The 21,119-nt window shown below is 39.8% G+C and overlaps 1 protein-coding gene across 10 annotated transcripts in view; it reads right to left on the bottom strand.

Moving 5' to 3' along the window:
- nrxn3b (neurexin 3b) overlaps positions 1-21,119 on the bottom strand; it is a 424,389-nt gene that overhangs the window by 243,723 nt on the left and 159,547 nt on the right. For 7 of the 10 annotated variants that reach the window (XM_032584566.1, XM_032584558.1, XM_032584565.1 and 4 more), the window contains 8 exons: positions 11,199-11,402; positions 8,198-8,224; positions 5,334-5,453; positions 3,743-3,855; positions 3,377-3,645; positions 2,694-2,884; positions 2,428-2,601; positions 1,095-1,121 (listed from right to left, as the gene is read on the bottom strand). In XM_032584566.1, the coding sequence (XP_032440457.1) occupies positions 1,095-1,121; positions 2,428-2,601; positions 2,694-2,884; positions 3,377-3,645; positions 3,743-3,855; positions 5,334-5,453; positions 8,198-8,224; positions 11,199-11,402 (1,125 nt within the window). The remainder of the gene's footprint in view (positions 1-1,094; positions 1,122-2,427; positions 2,602-2,693; positions 2,885-3,376; positions 3,646-3,742; positions 3,856-5,333; positions 5,454-8,197; positions 8,225-11,198; positions 11,403-21,119) is intronic. The other 3 variants (XM_032584568.1, XM_032584561.1, XM_032584564.1) reach the window with 1 other exon arrangement.

Below are 21,119 nucleotides of genomic sequence, written 5' to 3'. Positions count from 1 at the left end.
CTGTCCCTCTGCAGAGGCTTGTGGGAAGCCTTGAAGGGATTTCATATGGTTTTCAATTGGAATCGGCTTCTTTTTGTCACTCTTTTATGAATGCTAGAACTGTGGAACACTTTAGTATTACTTGTCAACAAATTCTCCCACTTCGATGGAGATCACTAAATACTTTCATTTAGATTGAACTCTTACTGTTGGGCATTTATCGTATCGATTATCATTTATCATTTATCTTGACAAATTTCTTACATTGCCACAATAATTACAATTTCCAATTGATGATGTTTAAAACGGGTAAATCTGTTCATATTGCCAGGATTGTTAGTTGCACTATTTTCTCTCCACTGGCTGTTCAATTAGAGAATCAATGACTTTCAATGAATTTGAAAATGTTATTAAATGCAGTTATTGTTTGCAATTTAGAGATACAAATCACACTTCTTTAAACACAGGTGTTCTAAAGAAGGTATTTTTATTTAAGAACTGGATTTGTGTTTGTGGGGCTATCACCATCTACAATATCCCTATAATTAAATGAGTCACGACATTTAATTTACATTTGGAATCCAAAAAGTATTTTTTGGAATTTGAATCTGAAATATTAGTACAAGCTAACTCTTGTTTAAACTTTTTCCTGACCTGTCTGCTGTGTCTTTTGGTCTTCATGATGTTTGTTGTGTTTACTAAAGCGACTTCTAAAGTGAATTGTTACGCAGGATTTTATTTGAAGTTATCAGAGTAAATGAGGCTGTATAGATTTGCCAGCCACAGCTAAAAAGCTTGTATCTTTTTACTACAGTGTTTTTATTACTTTGTTTCGCTTTATCATATAAAATCAGAATAAAATACATTAAGATGGTCGCAACATAACGTGTGTAAAAGTTCCAGGGGTCTAAATACTTTTTCAAGGCGCTGCAAAACTTTAATTTAGCAATCAGTTTTTTTTCCCCCCTGCTTATTTATATTTTTCCACATCAGAGAGCAAGTTCCCCCGCCGCAGCACCTGGAAGACATTATTGCCATGGTGACACCCACGATGCATTGCACACAGCAACCTTTCAGGCGAGCTGGCCTTCGAGAGGCGGAGTTGAACCCTCTACCTTGCAGATCGGCTTTGGTGAAACCAACTTTGTTGACGCAGAAAGAAAAAACAACAGAACAGAACAGAGCAGAGCAGGAAACAAGAGCAAAAGATTAGTGAGGCAGCGGCATCGTTAGTGGTCAGAAAACTTGTTTACGCTTGCCCCTCAGACAACATGGGAAACCTTGCAGAATGGGAGAGGAGCTTTACTGCTAGATGTGAAAATGTGTGGGCATCTCTGAATGTAAGCTCTTCTGACCTTATGAAAATCTTCTGCTGCCCTCTAGAGAAAATAGAAGGAACTACAGCCACCAAATACTCTGGTAGAAGATGCAGTTGTAGAAAGTTTACAGATATTTATTGGGAACATAAACGTCATATTGCATCCGAATCATTTTCTGGGTTGCACGACATACAACAACTTTCATGAATTTTAAGATAAGAATTTTAGTTTGAATTCAGGTTTAAAATTTTGCACATTAAAACAGTACGAATTCTTAATATTTAGTAAAACATTTCTTCTGAAGATAAAGGAAACAACACATTTTATAGTCATAGGCAAGGTCCTGACAATATTCTGGTTGGATATTTGATCACAAATCATCCTTATCATAATGAACAAAAGGCTTAATTTTTGTCCTGATTGGTTATAAACTTCTCCCCAGTGGTGATTTGGTTTGTGTGTGCACAACATTCCTCTATTAACCCTCTAACAATGTTTTACCAGCATTTTACTGAGAACTAGCTCCTACAGTGAGCTTAGTAGATGCACAATTTCATCAGATGTTTGCTAATTACTACTGGCTAGTCTGAAGGAGCTGAGTGGGGGAGTTGTTGAGGTGGAAGCTCGGGTTAGACTGCAGCTACAGAGACTAACGTCGTCAAAAAGGCAGTTGCCATGGGAGATTAAATGATTCCTTAAACATCCATAACAGAATCAAAGCAACTTTTTGATTATGGAATGACATTATAACTTAATGTAAAGCTCAAAGTCGATTCCATAATACTGCCCCAATAGCTTGAGCCTTGACGGTTTCTGGGTTGTTCTTGAACATCCTGACCAATTTTTCTTTCATCTGATTGTCAGATGGCTGTAGTCTGGATATCACTGGGTGTTTCAACAGAACAGTTATCCTAAACACATCTATGTGGTTAAAGCAGACTAACATTAAGCTTCCAAAACTACAACTACCTAATGCCGATTTAAAATGTATGACCTATATCTAAAACTTGAGTCTGTGCTGGGAAATTAGAGGATTAAGGAGTTTTCAAATACCCAGCAATAATTTTGCCTGGATGTTGTTGATGGCTATATCAAAAAAAGAAAACCACCAAATTTGTACAATTTGTACCTTCACAGCCACGCTCTACATGCCCGCTGCGGAACAGGGCGTCGCTGATGAGGTCTGGCAGGCGCCCGTTGAGATCTACGGATGCCAAGCAGCCCTGGAAGCCTTCCCGGGAAACCACCAGCTTAGGGAGGTTTTGATACATGTTGGGTCCCAAACCTCCGACAAACAGGTCACCTGACGGGACACAAAATGGAACCACGTGATTAACTTTTCATATTCTGGATGGTCGCCAAAAAGATAGGAGACACGGTTTCTCCATGTTGTACCTTTGAGGTCGAGGTTTTTGGCCCCGTTGACATTCTGCGTGACCGACTTGGTGTCTACTTTGAGAGTGTGCGTGTTGGAGGCATCGCGCGTGATGACCACGTTGTGCCACTGGTTGTCGTTCAGTGGGTTGTCGCTGTTTCCCTTCAGCAGGCTGGGCCCGTTCCCCAGGTCGAACACATAGTGGATGAACCTGGCAGGAGAAAGGCGGCAGCAGATGGGTTGAAAATGAGTGGAAATGCAGCCAAGCTTTGAAAGGACTTCAGAAAGCCTGCAGAACTACTGATCAAGTAACTACAAGTCCTACAGGAGGAACAGCAGGTGTGGAAAGAGGAGGTCTGGTCAGATGAGACCAAAAATTCCCTTTGTGGCCTAAATGTAAAACGATATCAGAGGAAACTTAACGTTGCACATCACCCAGACCATACCATCCCCCTGCAAAAACATGCTTAGTAACAGTGAAGTGTATCACAGTTGATGAAAAGATGGATGGAAGTAAAGGACAATTCTGGAAGAACGCCTGTTACAGCATTGCTCCCTCTCCATTAATTTTGTATGTAAGTTGCATGATGATCGCTTACCATCTTCTAGCCAGGCAACCAGCGACATTTGTGCATGTGAAATTTCGTGCTTGAACACGCTGACATGCACATGCGGGTTTATGATGCGACGCCATCCCACTCACCCTTTGACAAGCTCCACGGCGATAAAGTCGTTCCCATCTCCGCTGTTGAAGAGGATGAAGCCGTCAGGCGAGGTGGTTTTGAACTGGAAGAACAGGTGCATGGTGGTGTACGCCTGCAGGGTGGCCAAGCCCAGATAGCTGCCTTTGGTCTTGAAAGTGACGGGATCGGCGACGATGAAGCGCATGCCGAAGCGGGCGTTGAGCTCGCAGAAATCGATGTCGCCGTTCTTGCACATGTCGATGTACTGCATACCGTTGAACTTGAGGCTCTGGGGAGAGGTCGGACCGAATTTTCAATAAATGATAAGGGTTCAAGTACAATGAGGAAAAAAAAAATCTTTTCGCCAATTGTTTTTCTCTTATTACCTGTAGGTGGCCAATAAAAGGGGAGGGTGTTGACGAAACGAAACGTTTCTCAGTCAAGATGCCCGTTTCCACGTTGCTGAATTCCAGGCGGGTGTGGTCACCTGCCATCTGACCTGAAGGGAGGCGAAAGAGAGAAACTGAGGAAGAGTCAACTGTGGCAGAAAAGGATGGCACACTGCTAGCAACCCTTTATCTGTTCAATCTATATCTGTAGATGAAGAATTCTGAACATTTTTTGTAAACTTTGTGTAAAAAATGAAAAAAACAAAAAAGCAACCAATTAATTAGTAAGTAAGCTTCATCAAACTAAGTCAGTCATTTCTCTGCTTTTCTTATAGTATTTTAACAAGATGCAGAAGAAAAGAAGAAATTAACCTTCAAATAAACATACAGCACTCTCCAGAGTTTTATGGACATCTTGTAAAGACGTGTATAATAAAAATAAATAACTTGTAGTTTTTTTTATTTATTTAAAAGTCCCAAAAAATTTTTAATTTAAACACCTGCAACTTTTACAAACCAGGGTGGATGAAGATCCCAGTTTGTTTTGCCAAAACGCACAGCAAGACAGATGTCAACTGGGATAAGAAAAAAAATCTTCAAGTTGCCTGTTAGATCTTGACATCACCTGGCTTTTGTTTAAACCTCAATGTCACTTTGCATCAGTGTTGCAGTGTTGAACAATTTAATTTATTACTACTTATTCTAAAGGTTTAAAAGATTTTTATTTCCTTTTGCCATTTTCTAGTTTATTCTGATTTCACAGATATATGTCTTTTTAAAAGTCCACTGACGAATAAAAGTAGATTATTCTGATTTGTTTTGTTTGGTTTGATGGCACAACGAGAGGCACATGAATCATAAAGGCCAGCTCATCGTTGGAAATGCCTTTGAAGGAGCAATTTGAATAAAATATGCAAATAAATGAGAAAAAAAGAAACTTACTGATCTTTTATCAGGGGTACGCCGGTGTGAAAGTTTGTTTACTGGATAAGTTTAATGTGGGGAGAAAATGATTAAAAAAAAAAGAACTACAAAAGCTAACAATGGCATGATATTCTACAGGTGACAATTAAAAGCTAATTTTAGTTTCACTGATTTTACAAAATAAGTCTGGCTTGTACCTTTAACTTAATCATCCCATCGTATTTATTTTTTCCACAATCACTATATATGACAACGTAGTGCACACATCTTTTATTTAGGCTGTTGGTTAAGAGTGGCCCTTGACATAAACCCAATTAATTTATTATTTTCTTACAGTTTCTTGTAATTCCCTGGGTGAGATTGTACTGCTGTTGTCTAATTTCTTAAATTGTTCTGTACCAACAACTTTTCACTCCTCTGTATTTTAACACTATTGTAAACCACAACATGCAGTAAGCAAATGAGAAATTTAGAGTTCTGGCATTCCATTGATTTTATTTGTGCAATGTTACTTTTCAGTAATGGAGAAAAAAAAATCTATTTAAGAAATGTGTTTCCCAAGAGCAAGTGATAAAATTTTACATACTCGTATAATACATATTCAAACAATGGAAACTACACACAGAAGCGTGCATATCAGGCACAGCATGAGAAACGTCAATACCTTCGGCCATGTCGTCGTCCACAATGAGTTTGAAGTTTTTACCGCGGCGGACCACTCGCACCGAGTGCCACTCATTGTCGTTGAGCTTTTGTCCGGCATAAAGAACCTCAGGGCCCTTGCCTGAAGATGAGGGTCAGTTAGTGGAGGGACGGGGAAGGCACAAGCAAAAGCAAAACCAAATCTTTGTTTGTTTAGAAATATGAAGCACAGATCACTCACTAATAGAGCATTCTGGCTTTCAGGGTCTAAGATTTTAATTTTCTTTCCTTCTAATCGCATGAAGTGCTGTTCCTACTTTAGATTTCAACTGTAGGCATAAAACAAAGATTTGGCTTTGTTTTTGACAACAAAGGAAAAATAATATTTGATGTTACTCACACAAACACTCAACTAGAAGAATTCATTAAAACATTTTTTTTGTTGCTTCTATCCTTTATACTAGCATTTTCCAGATACTTGATGTTCACAGAAAGTGCCTTTCATTGTGTGTAGTGATAACTCTTAATGCCACTAGGGGGCAATGCAGCTCCATCTAGTTTCTTACAGAAGCAGCTGTGGCATTTGCCCTCAAATTATTGGATGTGATGCATCAAAATGAAACCAGTTCTTAAATCTTTATAAGCAATGATGGCTAGAGAGACTTCTTCACCAGAATTTAAGACTTTAATTTGCCGTGTGTAATTATGCACTTCATTGTTGTTGTCTGCGGGTTCAAAGTGGTATTTATTATGGACATGGTACTGAAATAAAACAACTGCTTGCTTCTATCTGCGCCATTAACAATGATCAGAATTTAGAGTTCTATTGGGAGTTCACACACATGTAATGTCAGACTCATTTGGGAGTTTTAAAGCTGCGTAGGAATCAGTCTGTATTCCAGGTTGGAGTGACAATACTAAATGTAGTGTTGGATGGACATAGTGGAATGTGTTGTGGATTCTCTTGAATTACCAAGGGTCAAAGTATACCTGGTATTATTTGGATAAGTGTCCCATAGCTATTAGTAGGGAGGCAACTCACTTTTTGTTAGCATGGTTATAAATTATGTAAGAAACTCATTTAAATTGTTGGATTTCTTGGCATGGACCCAAATTGTAACCCCACTAGTGTTGATGTTGGAGCCTTTCCAGAACCTTCAACCATATATTTATTGAGTTGAGGTGAAATGTAAGAATTTTAAGGTAGTCCTACTTCACCATTCCACCCTTTTCACAAATATCATTTGTCACAATAAGGTCCGACAGCACTATGCTTGAAAACTGGAAAGGCGTTCTTAGGTTTGTAAGCTTCAAAAAGCATTGTTTTGTATTGTAACTAAATACCTCTATCTTTGCTTGCTCTAACAGTTTAAACTATTTTCTACTAGGCATTTGGATTGTCTCTGAGGGTAGCTGCAAACTTTAGTCGACCTTCAAGTTGTTGAAGGTACTTGGCTGTTGGTCGGCACGCTCTTAAATCACGTGTGTCCATCTCCAGTTATCAAAGGGTCGGCGTTCTACCAGTTTTAGATAAGTCTGTGAACCAACAAGGCGAGTTTAAATAGTCCAACTACCTCCTCAGGATGCCTGTAAAGTTTTGCTAATAACCCATCATTTGATTTCGGTGTGTTAAACTAGAGAAAAAACTAAAACATGCAGGGTACCGGCCATTGAAGATGGATTTTGGACGCCCCTAGTACTCTAAGTCTACGGCGACATAAATATGTCTTAACTACATTGACGTTGACAGTGGCTTTCCAGCTGTTTGGAGTTAATGATAGGCTTGAACATTGATGCGGCTTTGTTGTTTTGAATGTCTGAACTAAGGCAGCCCGGTTGGGTCAGACGGTTAAAACGCAGAGGCAATTGGCTGTTTCAACAGGGCAATGATCTTGACACTTGGTTTTAGAAAGGCTAAAGTAGACAAACATTAATCTTCTAGACCCACCCTGACATCAACTGCACTAAAAATTTGTAAAGTACGTCTGATAGTGAAGTCCATGTGAAAAAGCCAAACAATTTTAAGTAACTCCGTAATTGTGTACGTTATAGCTTATATGTGTGATTTTTCCTTTGTGTGGATTAATAAGAGAAAGGCCATGAGAAATTCAAATGAGTCCACTCAATTCATGGTTTTTCATAATTACTGAAGTTGCATGCAGTGTGATCATTAGGACCCTGAAATGTGAACTACACAAATAAACCATTAAAAGCTCAAAGTAGGTGGCATTCATGTCAATGGTGAGTGGATGTGAAAGTCAGTTTGGGCATGTAAGTGACTAATTTGTGCACAGTTGCTTTATTATATGCATATACATCTATATAAACAAGCTGTCTCAATGAAAACTCTCCTGAATGCCCTCGCCTCTGTTAATTTTTTCTCTCTGTCATTACAAGGCTGGTGAGGAAGAAGAAAAAAAAAAACACTCCAGGTCATAAAACACCATCCGCATCAGCATGTTGATTTAAATACTACAGCATGGATTAACACTATACAAGTACAGGACATTTCACTGAAATATCTGAGTAAATATAAAACCAATATTCCCTATAAAGACTGAGAGTGCAGATGTTCAGTTAGTTGCTACAGGCATGCAGGAAAAAAACGATTCAGAGCTAGCTGCTTGACTTAATTTGAAAATGGGCCATTTAAAATATAGAAAGTATATTAAGCCCGATTTGCATGACTTTGATCTCTGGCTATTCCTCATTTTCCCCTCCACTTTTATCTAAGAAATCCTCTTATTAGCTCCCAATGCCCCCCCCCCCCCCCCCCCCCCGCCAACCCTCTGCATTCACACATTCCTACCTCCACACCTAGCACACAGACCACAATCAAATATTGACGGAAGGAGAAAAGGCTGCAGAAGAAGAATGTTGACTTACTGGTGTTACAGTTTATCCTGACACAGTCTAGATGGGGAGGGGAGAACAAGTGACAGATGAAATCGCATCCTTCAAGGTTACAGCTGCAGACATCCAAAAGCAAGTAAAGCCACCTTCCGGGGACGGACACATGACGCCAGCGGCCATTTTTCCCCCTCCCATCCCTAGCCAATTTGCAAACTGATCAATATGATTAAAGCAGTAATCTGATGTAGCTCAAGTCAAAGCAATGAATGTGTCCAGAGCCGGCCAAAGATTTTACAAGGCCTTTAGCTGAATTTTTAACGGGGGGGCCCATTTTTGATTAGCCTATTAGCCAAAAGTTAAGCAGATCACAGAATAGGTTTTTATTTGTTAGTTTTGATAAATTATTGCTGTGAATAAATTTTAGATAAAAGTTTATCTGATTTTAGGGTTCCATACCATTTTAGTACATTACTGGAGACTTAACTATATCTTACCTTCAGTTACTTTGTAAAATACAAATGTCATTATTAGAGTTTTTTATATGAAATATTTTGATTTGGTAAACCATACATTTGTTGTTAATAGTTAGTTATACTGTAGTAGTTATCACTTTTTAAAAGTTAAAGCTACTTTTAGTTGTAAATAAAAGTAAGCTACAACTCTGTTGTAGCCCATTCAGAAGACCAAACATGAATTTGGATGAATGAGAACAAGGATCAATGTTAGCAAACCTACCCCAATTTTCCATCGTTGCACAAAAATATTAAGGGTTTCATAAATTTAAAAACTGTGTTTTAAAACATATATAGTCAGCGTTGAATAATTCAGTTCAGGTTTGGATAATTCATAGTCATATACATTTTGGCTTTGTTTTGTCCAAATTACAAGGGGATTCTAAATCTCTAACATTTATTAAAAATTCTGCCTTTTTGCATTTTCAACAATAGAGAAAAGGTTTCATACCTCCATTCATTCACAGTTTAGCAGGAATATCTGCTGCGTGCAGAACTGACTGCTAGGTAACTTTCATCCAGAGGTGCACAACAGCTCGTAATTATACATTTTAAGACTTCTTGGGGCCTTTTTAGATGACTATATAACCAGGTGAATGCGGCTTGTCCATTGTGAATTATTATTAAAATGGAAATGGACTGAACTTATATAGCGCTTTTCCAGTCATTTTGACCACTCAAAGCGCTTTACACTAGAGTCACATTCACCCAGTCGCACTCACCAACACACACACATTTATACACCGATACGCAGATCGGTAGGCAATTTGGGGTTAAGTGCCTTGCCCAGAGGCACATCGACATGTGGCAGGAGGAAGCTGGAATCGAACCTACAACCTTCCGATTGCAAGACGACTACTCTACCATAGAGCCACAGTCGCCCCCACAGTCGATTACATCCCACAACCGTGCAACTACTGAAGAGCTACTTCCTGTATTACTTGGAAAAAAAGAACACAGGCACAAGATGTTAAGTTTAGAGCTCTTACCTTTATGTGGGTAATAGTTTCAGAAGAAATATATTGTTGTAATATCGCAAGACCTGATGCTATTAGATCTTGTTACATGTCTAAATATTATTTTGTTTTAAACAACACACTACAGTCTTTACATCAGGAGGATGGATTAGAAATAAAATCTATCAGGTATGATTAAGCTAGTAGCATTAAATTATAACTGTTGACACAACTTCCAATCTAGGACATGTTTGTAGGTCCCATTATAAATAAATCTAGACTTAATTTTCAAAGAATTTTAAAGTATTTTAAACGTTATGTTAAGAAAGCTTTAAATTCAAAAGAAGGTCTTTTTATTGATCTTATAGTTTCCAAGTAGCAGCTTGGCTTGCTTATGATCTGGGCCGACTCTGACATTACCCAAAATTACTCTACCTCTACTATATCAGATGACTATTTTTGTATAATTATGTACTTTTTTCTTTTTTGTGTTCATTTCAAAATGGTCACAAGCTGTTTTAAGACCACATTGACTTTGCAACCCAGCTTCTGGAGCCCAAAAAGTTTGACTCATTCTCAGTGTCGCTTTAAAAATAAAGTCCTATTTGCTAAAAGCCAGGCCTAATAATCAGAGCAGTGGGTTCGTCAGGACGTGGGCTGAAACCAATGTGACCGTGTTGTGTTCATGTGCCGTCAACCGCAACAGAAAAGTGGGAGCAAACAGCCGCGCGCCACGTAGCACCAACACCCCACTGAGGCCTAAAGACACCCGTGAAAGGCATCTGGTGTCATCTATTGCTACCTTTAGCTAAACTAGCTTATTTACTAACTTATTCAGACTTTTGCTTGTTTTTCATTGTAGCAGCTTATAGGATGAATCAGACTCTTGTTATCCGTTTCCTGGTAGTCACTCCAGGCTAGATGCTATGTCCTGCTGCTGCTGCCATGCGCGGGCGTGCTGGCCGCTGTGGCTTCGGGCTGTTTGCCAGATGGGCCGCAGGCTCTGGGCCTTTGAAGGGATGAGTGCCATCTTTGAACAAGGCCTAGGAGATGCCAGCTAGGCCAACGGTGGACCTTCTAACATGAGGGAAAAGAAAATAAATAAATAGATGGTGAAAAAGACCACAGGAAATGGAGCGCCAAAATAAAAATGCTAACTGAGCTACTTCTGAATAGACAGCAAAACAACCATCTACATGCTGCTGATAAGACTACTGTGTACGGGGTGAAACTGTACAAAATAATAAGAAAGATATGAAACTACTTTGACTAAATGATCTATGATGTGTTCAAAAGAGGCGCGGCAGAGCATGGCTAACTTTGTTAAGTGTTAGATCAATGCACCTTTTTATTTTCTTTTTACAAAGACATCAAGGCATCCAGGCAGAAGAACTTACAGTTCAGGCAAGTCGGAAACATTAACATGCAACTACAAGGACGGACTACACATCTGGTTTAGTACATGTTAGATCAGATTAAAAAAAAGAAATAAAAATAAAAAAAGCTTAAAAAAAAAAAAAGAGCGCGGGCTCCTGCCTGAGCCAGAGGAGACGGTTTATACGATACCTAGGTTGACCGTCAGTTTGACCCTCCCGCTGTCCAGCTCGAGCCGCAGAGTGTCCGCTGACTCGCGGGACGTGGCGGCCATGAGCAGGCCGAAGGCCCGCTGGGACATGAAGCGCAGGGAGACGTCCTCGGCCTCTGTGTGCATGATGTTCGGGATCACCACTTTCATGTACATGCTGCCGTCGTAAGACAAGATGGAAGCCTCTGTGAAGACAAAGAGAGAATTTTTTTTTTTGGCATTTTAAGTGTTACACTGCAAAAACACAATATATCACCAAGTACTTTTGGTCTTGTTTTAAGCTCAAATATCTTACACTTCGAATAAAACAAAAACTAACTGATAAGTAACTTTTTAAACATGGTTTTAATCATTTCTTAATACTGAAGAAAAACTAGTTATGTGTGAAATAATCTGCCAGAGGAACAAGACATTTTAATTTATAATATGGGAAAAATATGTTATTCCAAGGGCAGATTATTTCAGTCATAGCTAGTACTTTTTCACCAATATAAAAGAAATATTGACTTAAAACCAGCTCCTATTTATTGCTGTAAAGTTACTTGTCAGTTTTGTCTTATTTCAAGGACACAAAGATGTTTGAAGTAGAAACTAGACCAAACTAGACTAAACACAGATCGCAAAAATTCACATTCTGCAGAATACTTTTACATTTGAAGGCTTTGCACAAAAATATAATTTATTTAAGAATTTTTTCAATTATTTGAAATATGTTCTTTCATATCTTTGCTTAGGTGAATAACAAATGTTGAAACCTAACATAACATAAGAGCTAATAACACTTTATCATGTATTTTACCTGCATTTTAGCTTTACTAGACCTCAGTTAATTGAATTTTGTATTCTATGGTAGAGGGTCATCCTGACTTCACAGAGTTTATGTTGATAAGATTTGGTCGGTATAAATGTTGGCATACCGGTAAACGCTAACGCCAAGTACCCCAGTGTTAAAGCTGAGATATTTAACTTTTATAACAAAAAATATGCTTTTTTTGCTAAAACTGTCACTATGTTGTGACAGTTTATTATGAGACACAATCTGTGAAAAAAAATCAGGCTCCTCTACCATCTTCCAGCATTCCCAGTGCTAACTACAGAAACATATAGCCCCATTAGAAACAACCAAACACAGCAAGGAGGACGGTCTTAGCGCCGTCAATCATGCTAATGTATGTGCTGCTCACACTCATCACCTTGCTCTCTGCTATGCTAAAGCTTCTCCCCATAGGCAGAGCCTGCCATGAATGCTAAGGCTAGTTAGCATGGCCAGCGATGACGACAGATAAACAGTTTTTCTGGGACAGTAAGTCGTTCCTCCACCATTAGTACATTGAGTGGCGCATACATGAGATTGATAGACAGCACTGTGATGCTTCTCCTGCCTTGATTTTTTTTTTTTTTCTGATTATGTCTCATATTATACTGTCACGACATGGTGACAATTTGAGTAAAAAATTTTGTTTGTTTTTTTTAAAATAAAGTTGCATACTCCAGATTTGAAGGCCACCTAAAAAAAAAGTGTGGGTCACAGGCTTAACTGGGAGTGGGGCACCCAAAAATATTCTGTTCATTGATCCGTCTCCGGTTTGTAAGATCCGACGCAGTTGAAAACAAGAGAGCCTGAGATGCCAATTTGACGGAAGAAAATAGAGCTCTAGCCGTTGTGTTTATGCCCCTGGAACGTCTGCAAACATGCTCAGTGAAGAAAGCAGAAAAGGCTCCACCACTGGAACATGAACGCCTCCGTGTCGCTCATATTTTATTAACAGGAAACACACGAGTGTTCATGCCCTGCATGCCTACGCAGCCGCGTTGCTGAATGACGAGTCTGACGGAGCAGGCTGCAAATCGCCGAGCTACTTTTAGCTGGTGCCTTTCCCCCTTCCCTTTGTGCACTGTATACAATCCACGGAGCATAAGCAAACACACTGCAACGCACACGAAAACATTCACTCCATCATCAAACAATGCACAGAGAGAGATGTCATGGGGTTATGGAGGCTGCAGAGCCAGACTAATTTGTTCTCTTGCTTTAGAGTTCAAACAGAACGAAAGAACCGGAGTGAGAAGGGGGAACGCTTGCAGAGCACTGGAAAGCCTCTCACGGAGGGAGAGACAGATTAAAAAAAAGCACCCAACCGTGAAATACGTGGTTTTGGCACCGAAGCTTTTAAAAGAAAATATATGAACCTTGGTAACACTTTCGAGTGGACCAAAGCCAAGGATGACGATGAGAAATTCCACGAGAAAGGCAGATATACACGTTAAAAAGAGGAAGTCAATCCAGCTGCTTGATGGAAAAGGATGCCGAAACCTGCAAAAAGTTGGATTTTTCACATGTCAACTTGTAAAATTCATGAAATAAAGTCAAACAGTCCGAGCAGCAAACTGCTATTGAGGGTCCACAAAGGTTTGCCTGCGTACGTTTTAGGGCCGTTGTTGGATCCATTCCGTGAACAAGCTGTCTGCTGCGTGAGTACTGTTGCCTAGAGGATAATGAAACCTCGGCTCGCCATTGTTCTACTCGGCTTTAGATTGCGCCGAGTTCTCTTCTCTCCTCAAAGGCACGTGCAGATTTTAAAAAGCCAGTAAAACATTCATATGTGCATGAAGAGAAGTCTGTTCGCAGACAACTCTGCTGACTGACGGGGGGATTGATTGATTGATTTGAAAGGCCAGATGAGGTCCCGCATGGTGGGCTAGCAGTCTAACATTAGGAGAGAGAAAAAAAAACATGAACAGCAAACTAAAAAATGGTTTGAAAAGATTCTCTGATGATGATGTGAGAGAGAAAAGAAAATCTTGATGCAGTTCTCCTATGAGATTTTTCTCTACGCATTTAGAACCTAAATCTAAAATGAAAATTGCTCTCTTGAAATGAAAATTGTAATCATTTCAAACTATTTGGCGAAAAAAACAAAACTAAGCCTCGAGAAGGAGAACATTAGGGAATTTTCACATCTGTAGCTCCTTCACTATAGCTCAAAAAAGCTGAGTTTGTTGTCTTCTAACTTTTTCTAATGATTCTGTCTCCAAGGAAACCAAACCACGCTCTGGCGGTCAGTCTGTTCATAGCGCAGATGTAAATAAAGGGAAATGGATTTTATGTTTGAGCTAGTCAGAAAATGTAGTTATGAAAGTAAATAATATATTTCTCAAATTTGTTCCTGGCATAATTTGATGTAGTGAGATGTACAGTAGTTATGCTTTATAAACACGACACACGACCTTCGTTTAACCCCACAACGCAACACAAACCTGATGACGGGAAGGCTTTTTTTATGTGTCCTCTGTTGACACAAAAACTAAATTTATCCTGCAACAGGGAACTTTTTCTCAGTGCCTAAGCCGAGTGAATGACTTTATTTATATTTTTATTTTCACTCATTTTCAACCACAACATGTGTACCATTAGCCTCAAGAAATTTTGCGGGGAAAATCATGAATTTATAAATGTGGCAGGACAGACGATGCCCTCAGAATATTGCTCAGATGTCTACATCAAGTAAATTAATTACATGGTAGCGTACTTGGTGTAGAAACTGAAAGTGGGACTTTCAGTTTCTTCCTTTCACTGTTGCTAAGTTTTACAAAACCTTAGCACAGCTGACAAATGTAAAGTACTTCGCTAATACAACTGTCCAGAAGAAGAAGAGTGCTGATGAGAATGTAACGACGTCACAATACTGCAGACTTTTGGTCTTTTAGCTTACATTTTTGTGTTTTTGTCAGAAGCAGTAGCTGTGATTTCATCAGGCGAATTTCAAGCAAACTTTTAAAATGTTGCAAAAAAAGAGAAAACCAGAAAATGAGTGTTGGGCGTGTTTCCACATCCTAGTTTAGAGCTAACCAACCAGGCCACGCAAGGCGGAATTTCGTCAGATGTTGACGCTACGAGTGGCTGAAATAAGATGCAAAGAGTGGAACGTAGTATGGAGCACACATGTCAGAAAAATGGAGAGTTCTCACCTGGAAACTGGAGGTTTGGATTTTGACATTTTCAGAAAGTCGTGCCTCAAGTAAGGATGTAAGAATGAGGAAGTTCTCAGTAAGTTAGAATATATTCAGCAAATGTGTTCCGTCTTGTGAATCAACTCTTTCTCGGAAATACTGAAGACCACCTCAAGCAAGTATGAAGCTTTTTTTTTTTTAATTAAAGAAGTTTTTTACACTTTGCTGTTTAATCCTTTTCTAATGCAATACTTAAACATGTGCAGAAAAAGAAGACTGATGTAAACACAACTAGTGCTTCACTGCTGTGATAAATTACCGGCTCACTGGCATTACATTGGAGAGCTTTTAAATCTCTCTGTAGGATGCCAGTTTGTTATGTCTCCAAACTTCTATTTCTCACATTTCTCTAGACTTCTTCTTCAAAACTAGACAAAATTCTCACATAAATCTTCGTCAAATGAACTCACTCACCCTTAAGTGAATGAACTTCAGGGTGAGTCACTCACCACCTCTCTCCAATCAGTATGTTTTTCATCTTAGGCAGCCATTTGCACCAAAACCTCAGTTTGGCTCTGTGCATAATATTCTTTCCGTGTATTTCTGTTCCTTTTTCCTATGATTATTTTTTATATTCCTCTTTTCTTTTTCTTTTTTTTGTCACGGAAATGAATGCAACTTGTCCTGAACTTACAAGGCGACTAATGGTAAATCAGAGAAAGCTGGAACCCCGTGCAAAGACAAACAACACTTCTCTCAGCAGAGCTGGGACTTGAAAGAAGTCGAAGCAGCTAAATCTGCCAAATCTGAGCTAATCACAATGTTACACTGGCAAAGAGAACATGGGAGTGCTGCAGAATGTGAGGGGCTGCTGCTGAGATAAACATCATTCATACAAAGTCGTGAGTTAATAACACACATCTGCTGACAAAACAGGTGACAGCACTCCGTGGAAAGGCAGACTGGTTGCGTTTAAAGTTGTATGAACACGGCAGCCTCCGTGTTTGCTCCTCCATAATTTGGCATTTCTTAAGAGAGTTATCAGCGGCGCTGAGGATGTCGTTTCAGACGGTAATTAAGCTGCCGCTTGTCATTGAGAGTGTTGGCGTGTGCATGTGCTTTTCAATGAACCCCTCACTACATAATTAGCAGCCCGTTTCAAGGAGAAGATAGAGGAGGAGGAACGCTATTAAGTGATGAGCTTCACAGATATTGTGGGTTTGGATGAGGGAGTGAGCTAGTCGATTTATTTTCAACTTGGGCACACACACACAATCAGCTTTCCTTTGTATTCACTTCTGTTTTATCCAGGCTCCTTTTTACTTTAGCTGCAAATGTGCATGAGTAAACAACTTTCTTCTGCCTCAAGAAGGTGGGAAGCTTTAGTTCATGCTCACTAAACTATTGCACTTTTAAAACAGATGCAGGGGGGCAAAATGAGGAGAAAAATGGACCTCAACCTTCATTTATTTTCTTGAAATTCTTAATTCTCACACCCGTTCACTCAGCTAGATTCCGCTAAATGCCAAATTACTTTCATTTCAACACTAATACTGCAGAGGAATATAAGGTATTTGAATAGGATCTCATGCAATTAGTCAACCTTAAGTAAAATTTCACAATTCCCCCCACCCAAAAAAAATCTCTCTCCAAAATCGGCCCATTTCACATTAGCAAATGCATCTAACCTGCTGTAGTCTCAACTTCTTACGGGGCAGAAAAAGCTAAAAGATTCTTTGAACGTCTGTCTGTTGGCAGGCAAAGAGATGAACAGTTTTCTTTACTGGACATCAAGTATCTTTAATCTTACATCTCATGCCAAAAAATACCTTTAGAGTGATTATTAATTGGCTGTTTGAGAGGCTCAAAAACCATCAAATGCACCTATCAGCTTTGGACATGATCAGAACACGTTAGGATTGTTTGTAACATCGCTAATTAAATGGTTAGTGTAACTTTAATTTGATATAAAAAAACTTTTGTAGTGTTTCTTCCACCCAATAAGTACAGACTACATAGTGTTTATTGAGGTTTTGAATCGTGATAACCTTGCACTGGCTTTTTCTTTGTGTGTTTTTTGCCACAATTTCTCTTTTTATTCTGTTTTTTTAAAGACTTTGTGATTTTTTAACTACGTCCACTGTTTTGAGCGTAGTTTCCAATCCTGCTTTAAAATGTGAAATGTGATGAGCATATTTCAGATCTTTTGTTCCCCAGTAACAAATTGGGAACATTTAAAATGCACAGACATAAGCTTGAATTTATATTTTTGGTAATATAACATCTTGCTCATAGTTGTCAATAGAACAGAAAAAAGTGAAAATGGATAAATAAGTAATTTTTACTTGCTAACTTTTGTACCTTTATCATCTTTACAGAGCAAAGAATGGTTTCATAGATCATAAACCAGTGGAGCTGCAGCAGCTTTCTGAGTCTTGAGTGTCAAAATGACAAAATTCATAAGAGAAGCAAGTCATGGACGGATGTTTCTGAACAGCCCCTGGAGTAGCCAATGCCACCAAAAGATGAATTGTTCCAAACAAAGTGGCAATGTGCTCCCTGAAGGGTTTAAAACTTGTAATTAATGAGAGTCCGTGGTGACTGATGAGAGGTAAACTCTCCGTTTAAAGCGGCTCACGTAATTTGCAAGCCTTTCCCATCGTACAATAATGTTCACCTGCGGTGTAAACGTAAATGTCTCCAAAAGTTTTTGGCAAACTTTTTCCCTATTGAGTGTGTTGCAGGGTGAGAGGTCTTAGACAGTAAAAAATGGTGGTGCTTTGTTATTACACTGGCAGTGTTTCGGGGTCTCGAACTCCTGTTTTTTTTTATTATTATTATTTTTAGGAAGCTGCTGTTGTTTTGTTGGTCTTTTGTCTTTATGTTTTAACTTGTCCTGTACATTGTCCTCGAGTGTTTTGAAAGGAGCTTTAAATATAATTATTAATAATACTAAGGAGGAAAAAAAAAAGTGCACTCCTTCTAGAACATCCCATCTTCTGCATCTCGTTTTTACAGCATGCAGCCTCAGATATGGAGACTTGATGAATTGATTACTGCAATAGTTTCTTCAAAGATCTGCCTTAAAAAAATCAATCAGACAGCTACTCATGTTCTCACCAAAACCAGGAAAATAGAGCAATTCACTCCAGTTCTAAGGTCTTTACACTGGTTCCCCGTAGCTCAGAGAATAGACTTTTAAAAACTTGTGTTAGTTTCACTAAATGGTTTAGTATCAACCTTCCAGACCACTCAGACCTTCTGGTTCAAGTCTACTCTGAATCTCCAGAACCAAAACCAAACATGGAGAAGCAGCATTCAGTAATATGAAACAAACTTTTAGAAAACTGCAGAACATCCGAAACACTCATGGCCTTCAAATCTACTCTAAAATCCAACCTGTTTGAGTTGCCTTGAGCATTAAGTGGAACACCTGATTAATGTGCTTGATGTACAGTATATTTGATGATTATTCTTGATTATTTTGATTGTGAAATTTGACCAAATGTATTGTTTGCTTCTTGTTTCATAAATGGTTACTGTATTATGTTTAGATAATGTAAAGCAATTTGAACTGTCCTGTTGATGAAATGTGCTAAGCAGCAAAAACAAAAACTCTTACAAAATAGTTTCACTTATGAGAAGTTATTTTTCCATTGTTAAATAATGTGCCAATAGAACTAGTTACTTTTTCATCAAACTTAAGGAATTTACTTAAAACAAGCTTCTATCTTATTGAAAGGTTGCTTGTAAGTTAGTTTTGCCTTATTTAAAGTGTAAAATTATACACTTTGTCTATACACAAGAAACTGGACCAAAGAATACTTGGTAAGATTTTGTGTTTTTGCAGTGTATACAAATAAACATGACTTAATAGCACATCGCCAGTACTTAGGGTGTTAAAATTATTACTGTTATATGGAAAAGCAGCTTTCCTTGCAACTTCCACATGCTCCTCCTGACAGTAAAACTAATGCTAACCAAAAAAAATCTTGTCCTCACGCCACGTTATGGGTCACCATCAGCAGGCAGCAAAAGCAAAAACAGCTAGCTGCTTTTCACTGAAATTAACAAAAGGTGAAAATAAAGAGGTAAAAATAAATTAAAGCTGCAAGCAGCCTCGGGCGGCCCTCGCAGCAAGCGCCGCTCCGGCCTATTGGCCACCGCGGGGGTTCCGGCCAGCGCAGAAGCTCTCGCGCGTTTTCCAGAGCCGCAGCCAACTCCCCACCGCGGAAGCTCTGCCGCAGTTTCCAGCATCGCCGCCCGCTAGCCGCCGCAGAAGCTGTCGCGCGTTTTCCCCGCCCGTCCACTGGGCGACAGGCGTGAATGCGTTCGGCGGCGCTCCCCGACGACTGTCGAAAAATCTGGCGCAGATCGGTCGATGCGTCGAGGAGATACAGCCCATGTATTAACTTAGGGGGCGCAGTGGAGCCAAATTACATTTCAAACCCGTTGGGCTCTTTAGAGGTGAACAAAGGTCATACATATCCAGTTTGGAGCCAATCGGATGATCCATGCCTGAATTAGAGCCAAACGTATGAATATGGCGAGGGACTGATATTCGCCATTTGGCCACGCCCACACGGTTCAGCCCGCAGCGAGCAATGACAGAGCTCATCATCCGAATCATCTTGATTAGGTCAAGAGAGCCATAAACGGAGCTTTCCAAGGAAAAAAACGGCACTTCCGGTTCCGAGGGGGCGGGGCTTAGATGACGTCATAATGTGATGACGTAGGATCGACGGGCAAGCCTCCAGGATCACTCAGGCCAAGTTTGATGCAGCTCGGTCAAAATATGTGGAATGTAGAGGCAAACGTATACGAACGGCGTTGCCGCCATTGAAAACTCTTGGCACTTTAAAGCAAGCGAGACCAACTTCCTATCTGTCATCCAACACAGAATCACCTTGATTAGGTCAAGAGAGCCATAAACAGAGCTTTCCAAGGAAAAAAACGGCACTTCCGGTTCCGAGGGGGCGGGGCTTAGATGACGTCATAATCTGATGACATAGAATTTTCAGACATCACACCAGCATCACTCAAGCCAAGTTTGGTGCAGCTCGGTCGAAACATGTGGAATCTAGAAGCAAAAGTATAGCATCGGCGTTACAGGTCACTTCGCCACGCCGCCACGCCCAGCTGCTATCTCAAAGCCGGTCAGGGTTGGAAACCTCAACACACCAACATGTCTTCTGTCTCTGGACACAGGTTCATGTTGATTAGGTCAAAGGGCTAAGAGAGCGACCGTTCACAGTAAAACATGACACTTCCTGTTCTCAGGGGGCGTGGCCTACGTGATGTCATCATTTGACCATATGGTATTGTAGGCCACCTGATGACGATCAATCACTGAAAGTTTGGAGTCTCTGTGAGTTTTTGTGTTAGAAATACCAATTTTTCATTTTTTCCTGTGTATTACAAAATCGAAGAATTTCATCTGCAGGGCAATGCTGCCCTCTGGTGTCGAATTACTGAAATAATGAAACTATTTCAGTGGCCAGCAGAGGGCAGCATTGCCCTACAAACGACGAACATGTACTGTTTATTATGTAATTACACAGAAGATCTCTCTAATTCATTCTGAGGGGGCGGGGCTTAGATGACGTCATAATATGATGACATAGCATTGTCAGGCATTACAACAGCATCACTGAGGCCAAGTTTGGTGCAGCTCAGTCGAAACATGTGGAATCTAGAAGCAAACGTATGGCATCGGCGTTACAGGTCACTTCGCCACGCCGCCTCACCCAGCTGCTTCATCGCAGCCGGTCAGGGCTTGAATCCACAACACACCAACATGTCTTCTGTCTCTGGACACAGTTTCATGTTGATTAGGTCAAAGGGCTAAAATAGCGACCGTTCACAGTAAAACATGACACTTCCTGTTCTCAGGGGGCGTGGCCTAAGCGATGTCATAATTTCACCACAGGGTATTTTAGGACACCTATTGT

The sequence above is a fragment of the Xiphophorus hellerii genome, chromosome 15 (assembly GCF_003331165.1).
Source record: "Xiphophorus hellerii strain 12219 chromosome 15, Xiphophorus_hellerii-4.1, whole genome shotgun sequence".
In the NCBI taxonomy this organism is placed as follows: Eukaryota; Metazoa; Chordata; class Actinopteri; order Cyprinodontiformes; family Poeciliidae; genus Xiphophorus; species Xiphophorus hellerii.
This window is presented reverse-complemented; position numbering and strand designations above follow the sequence as displayed.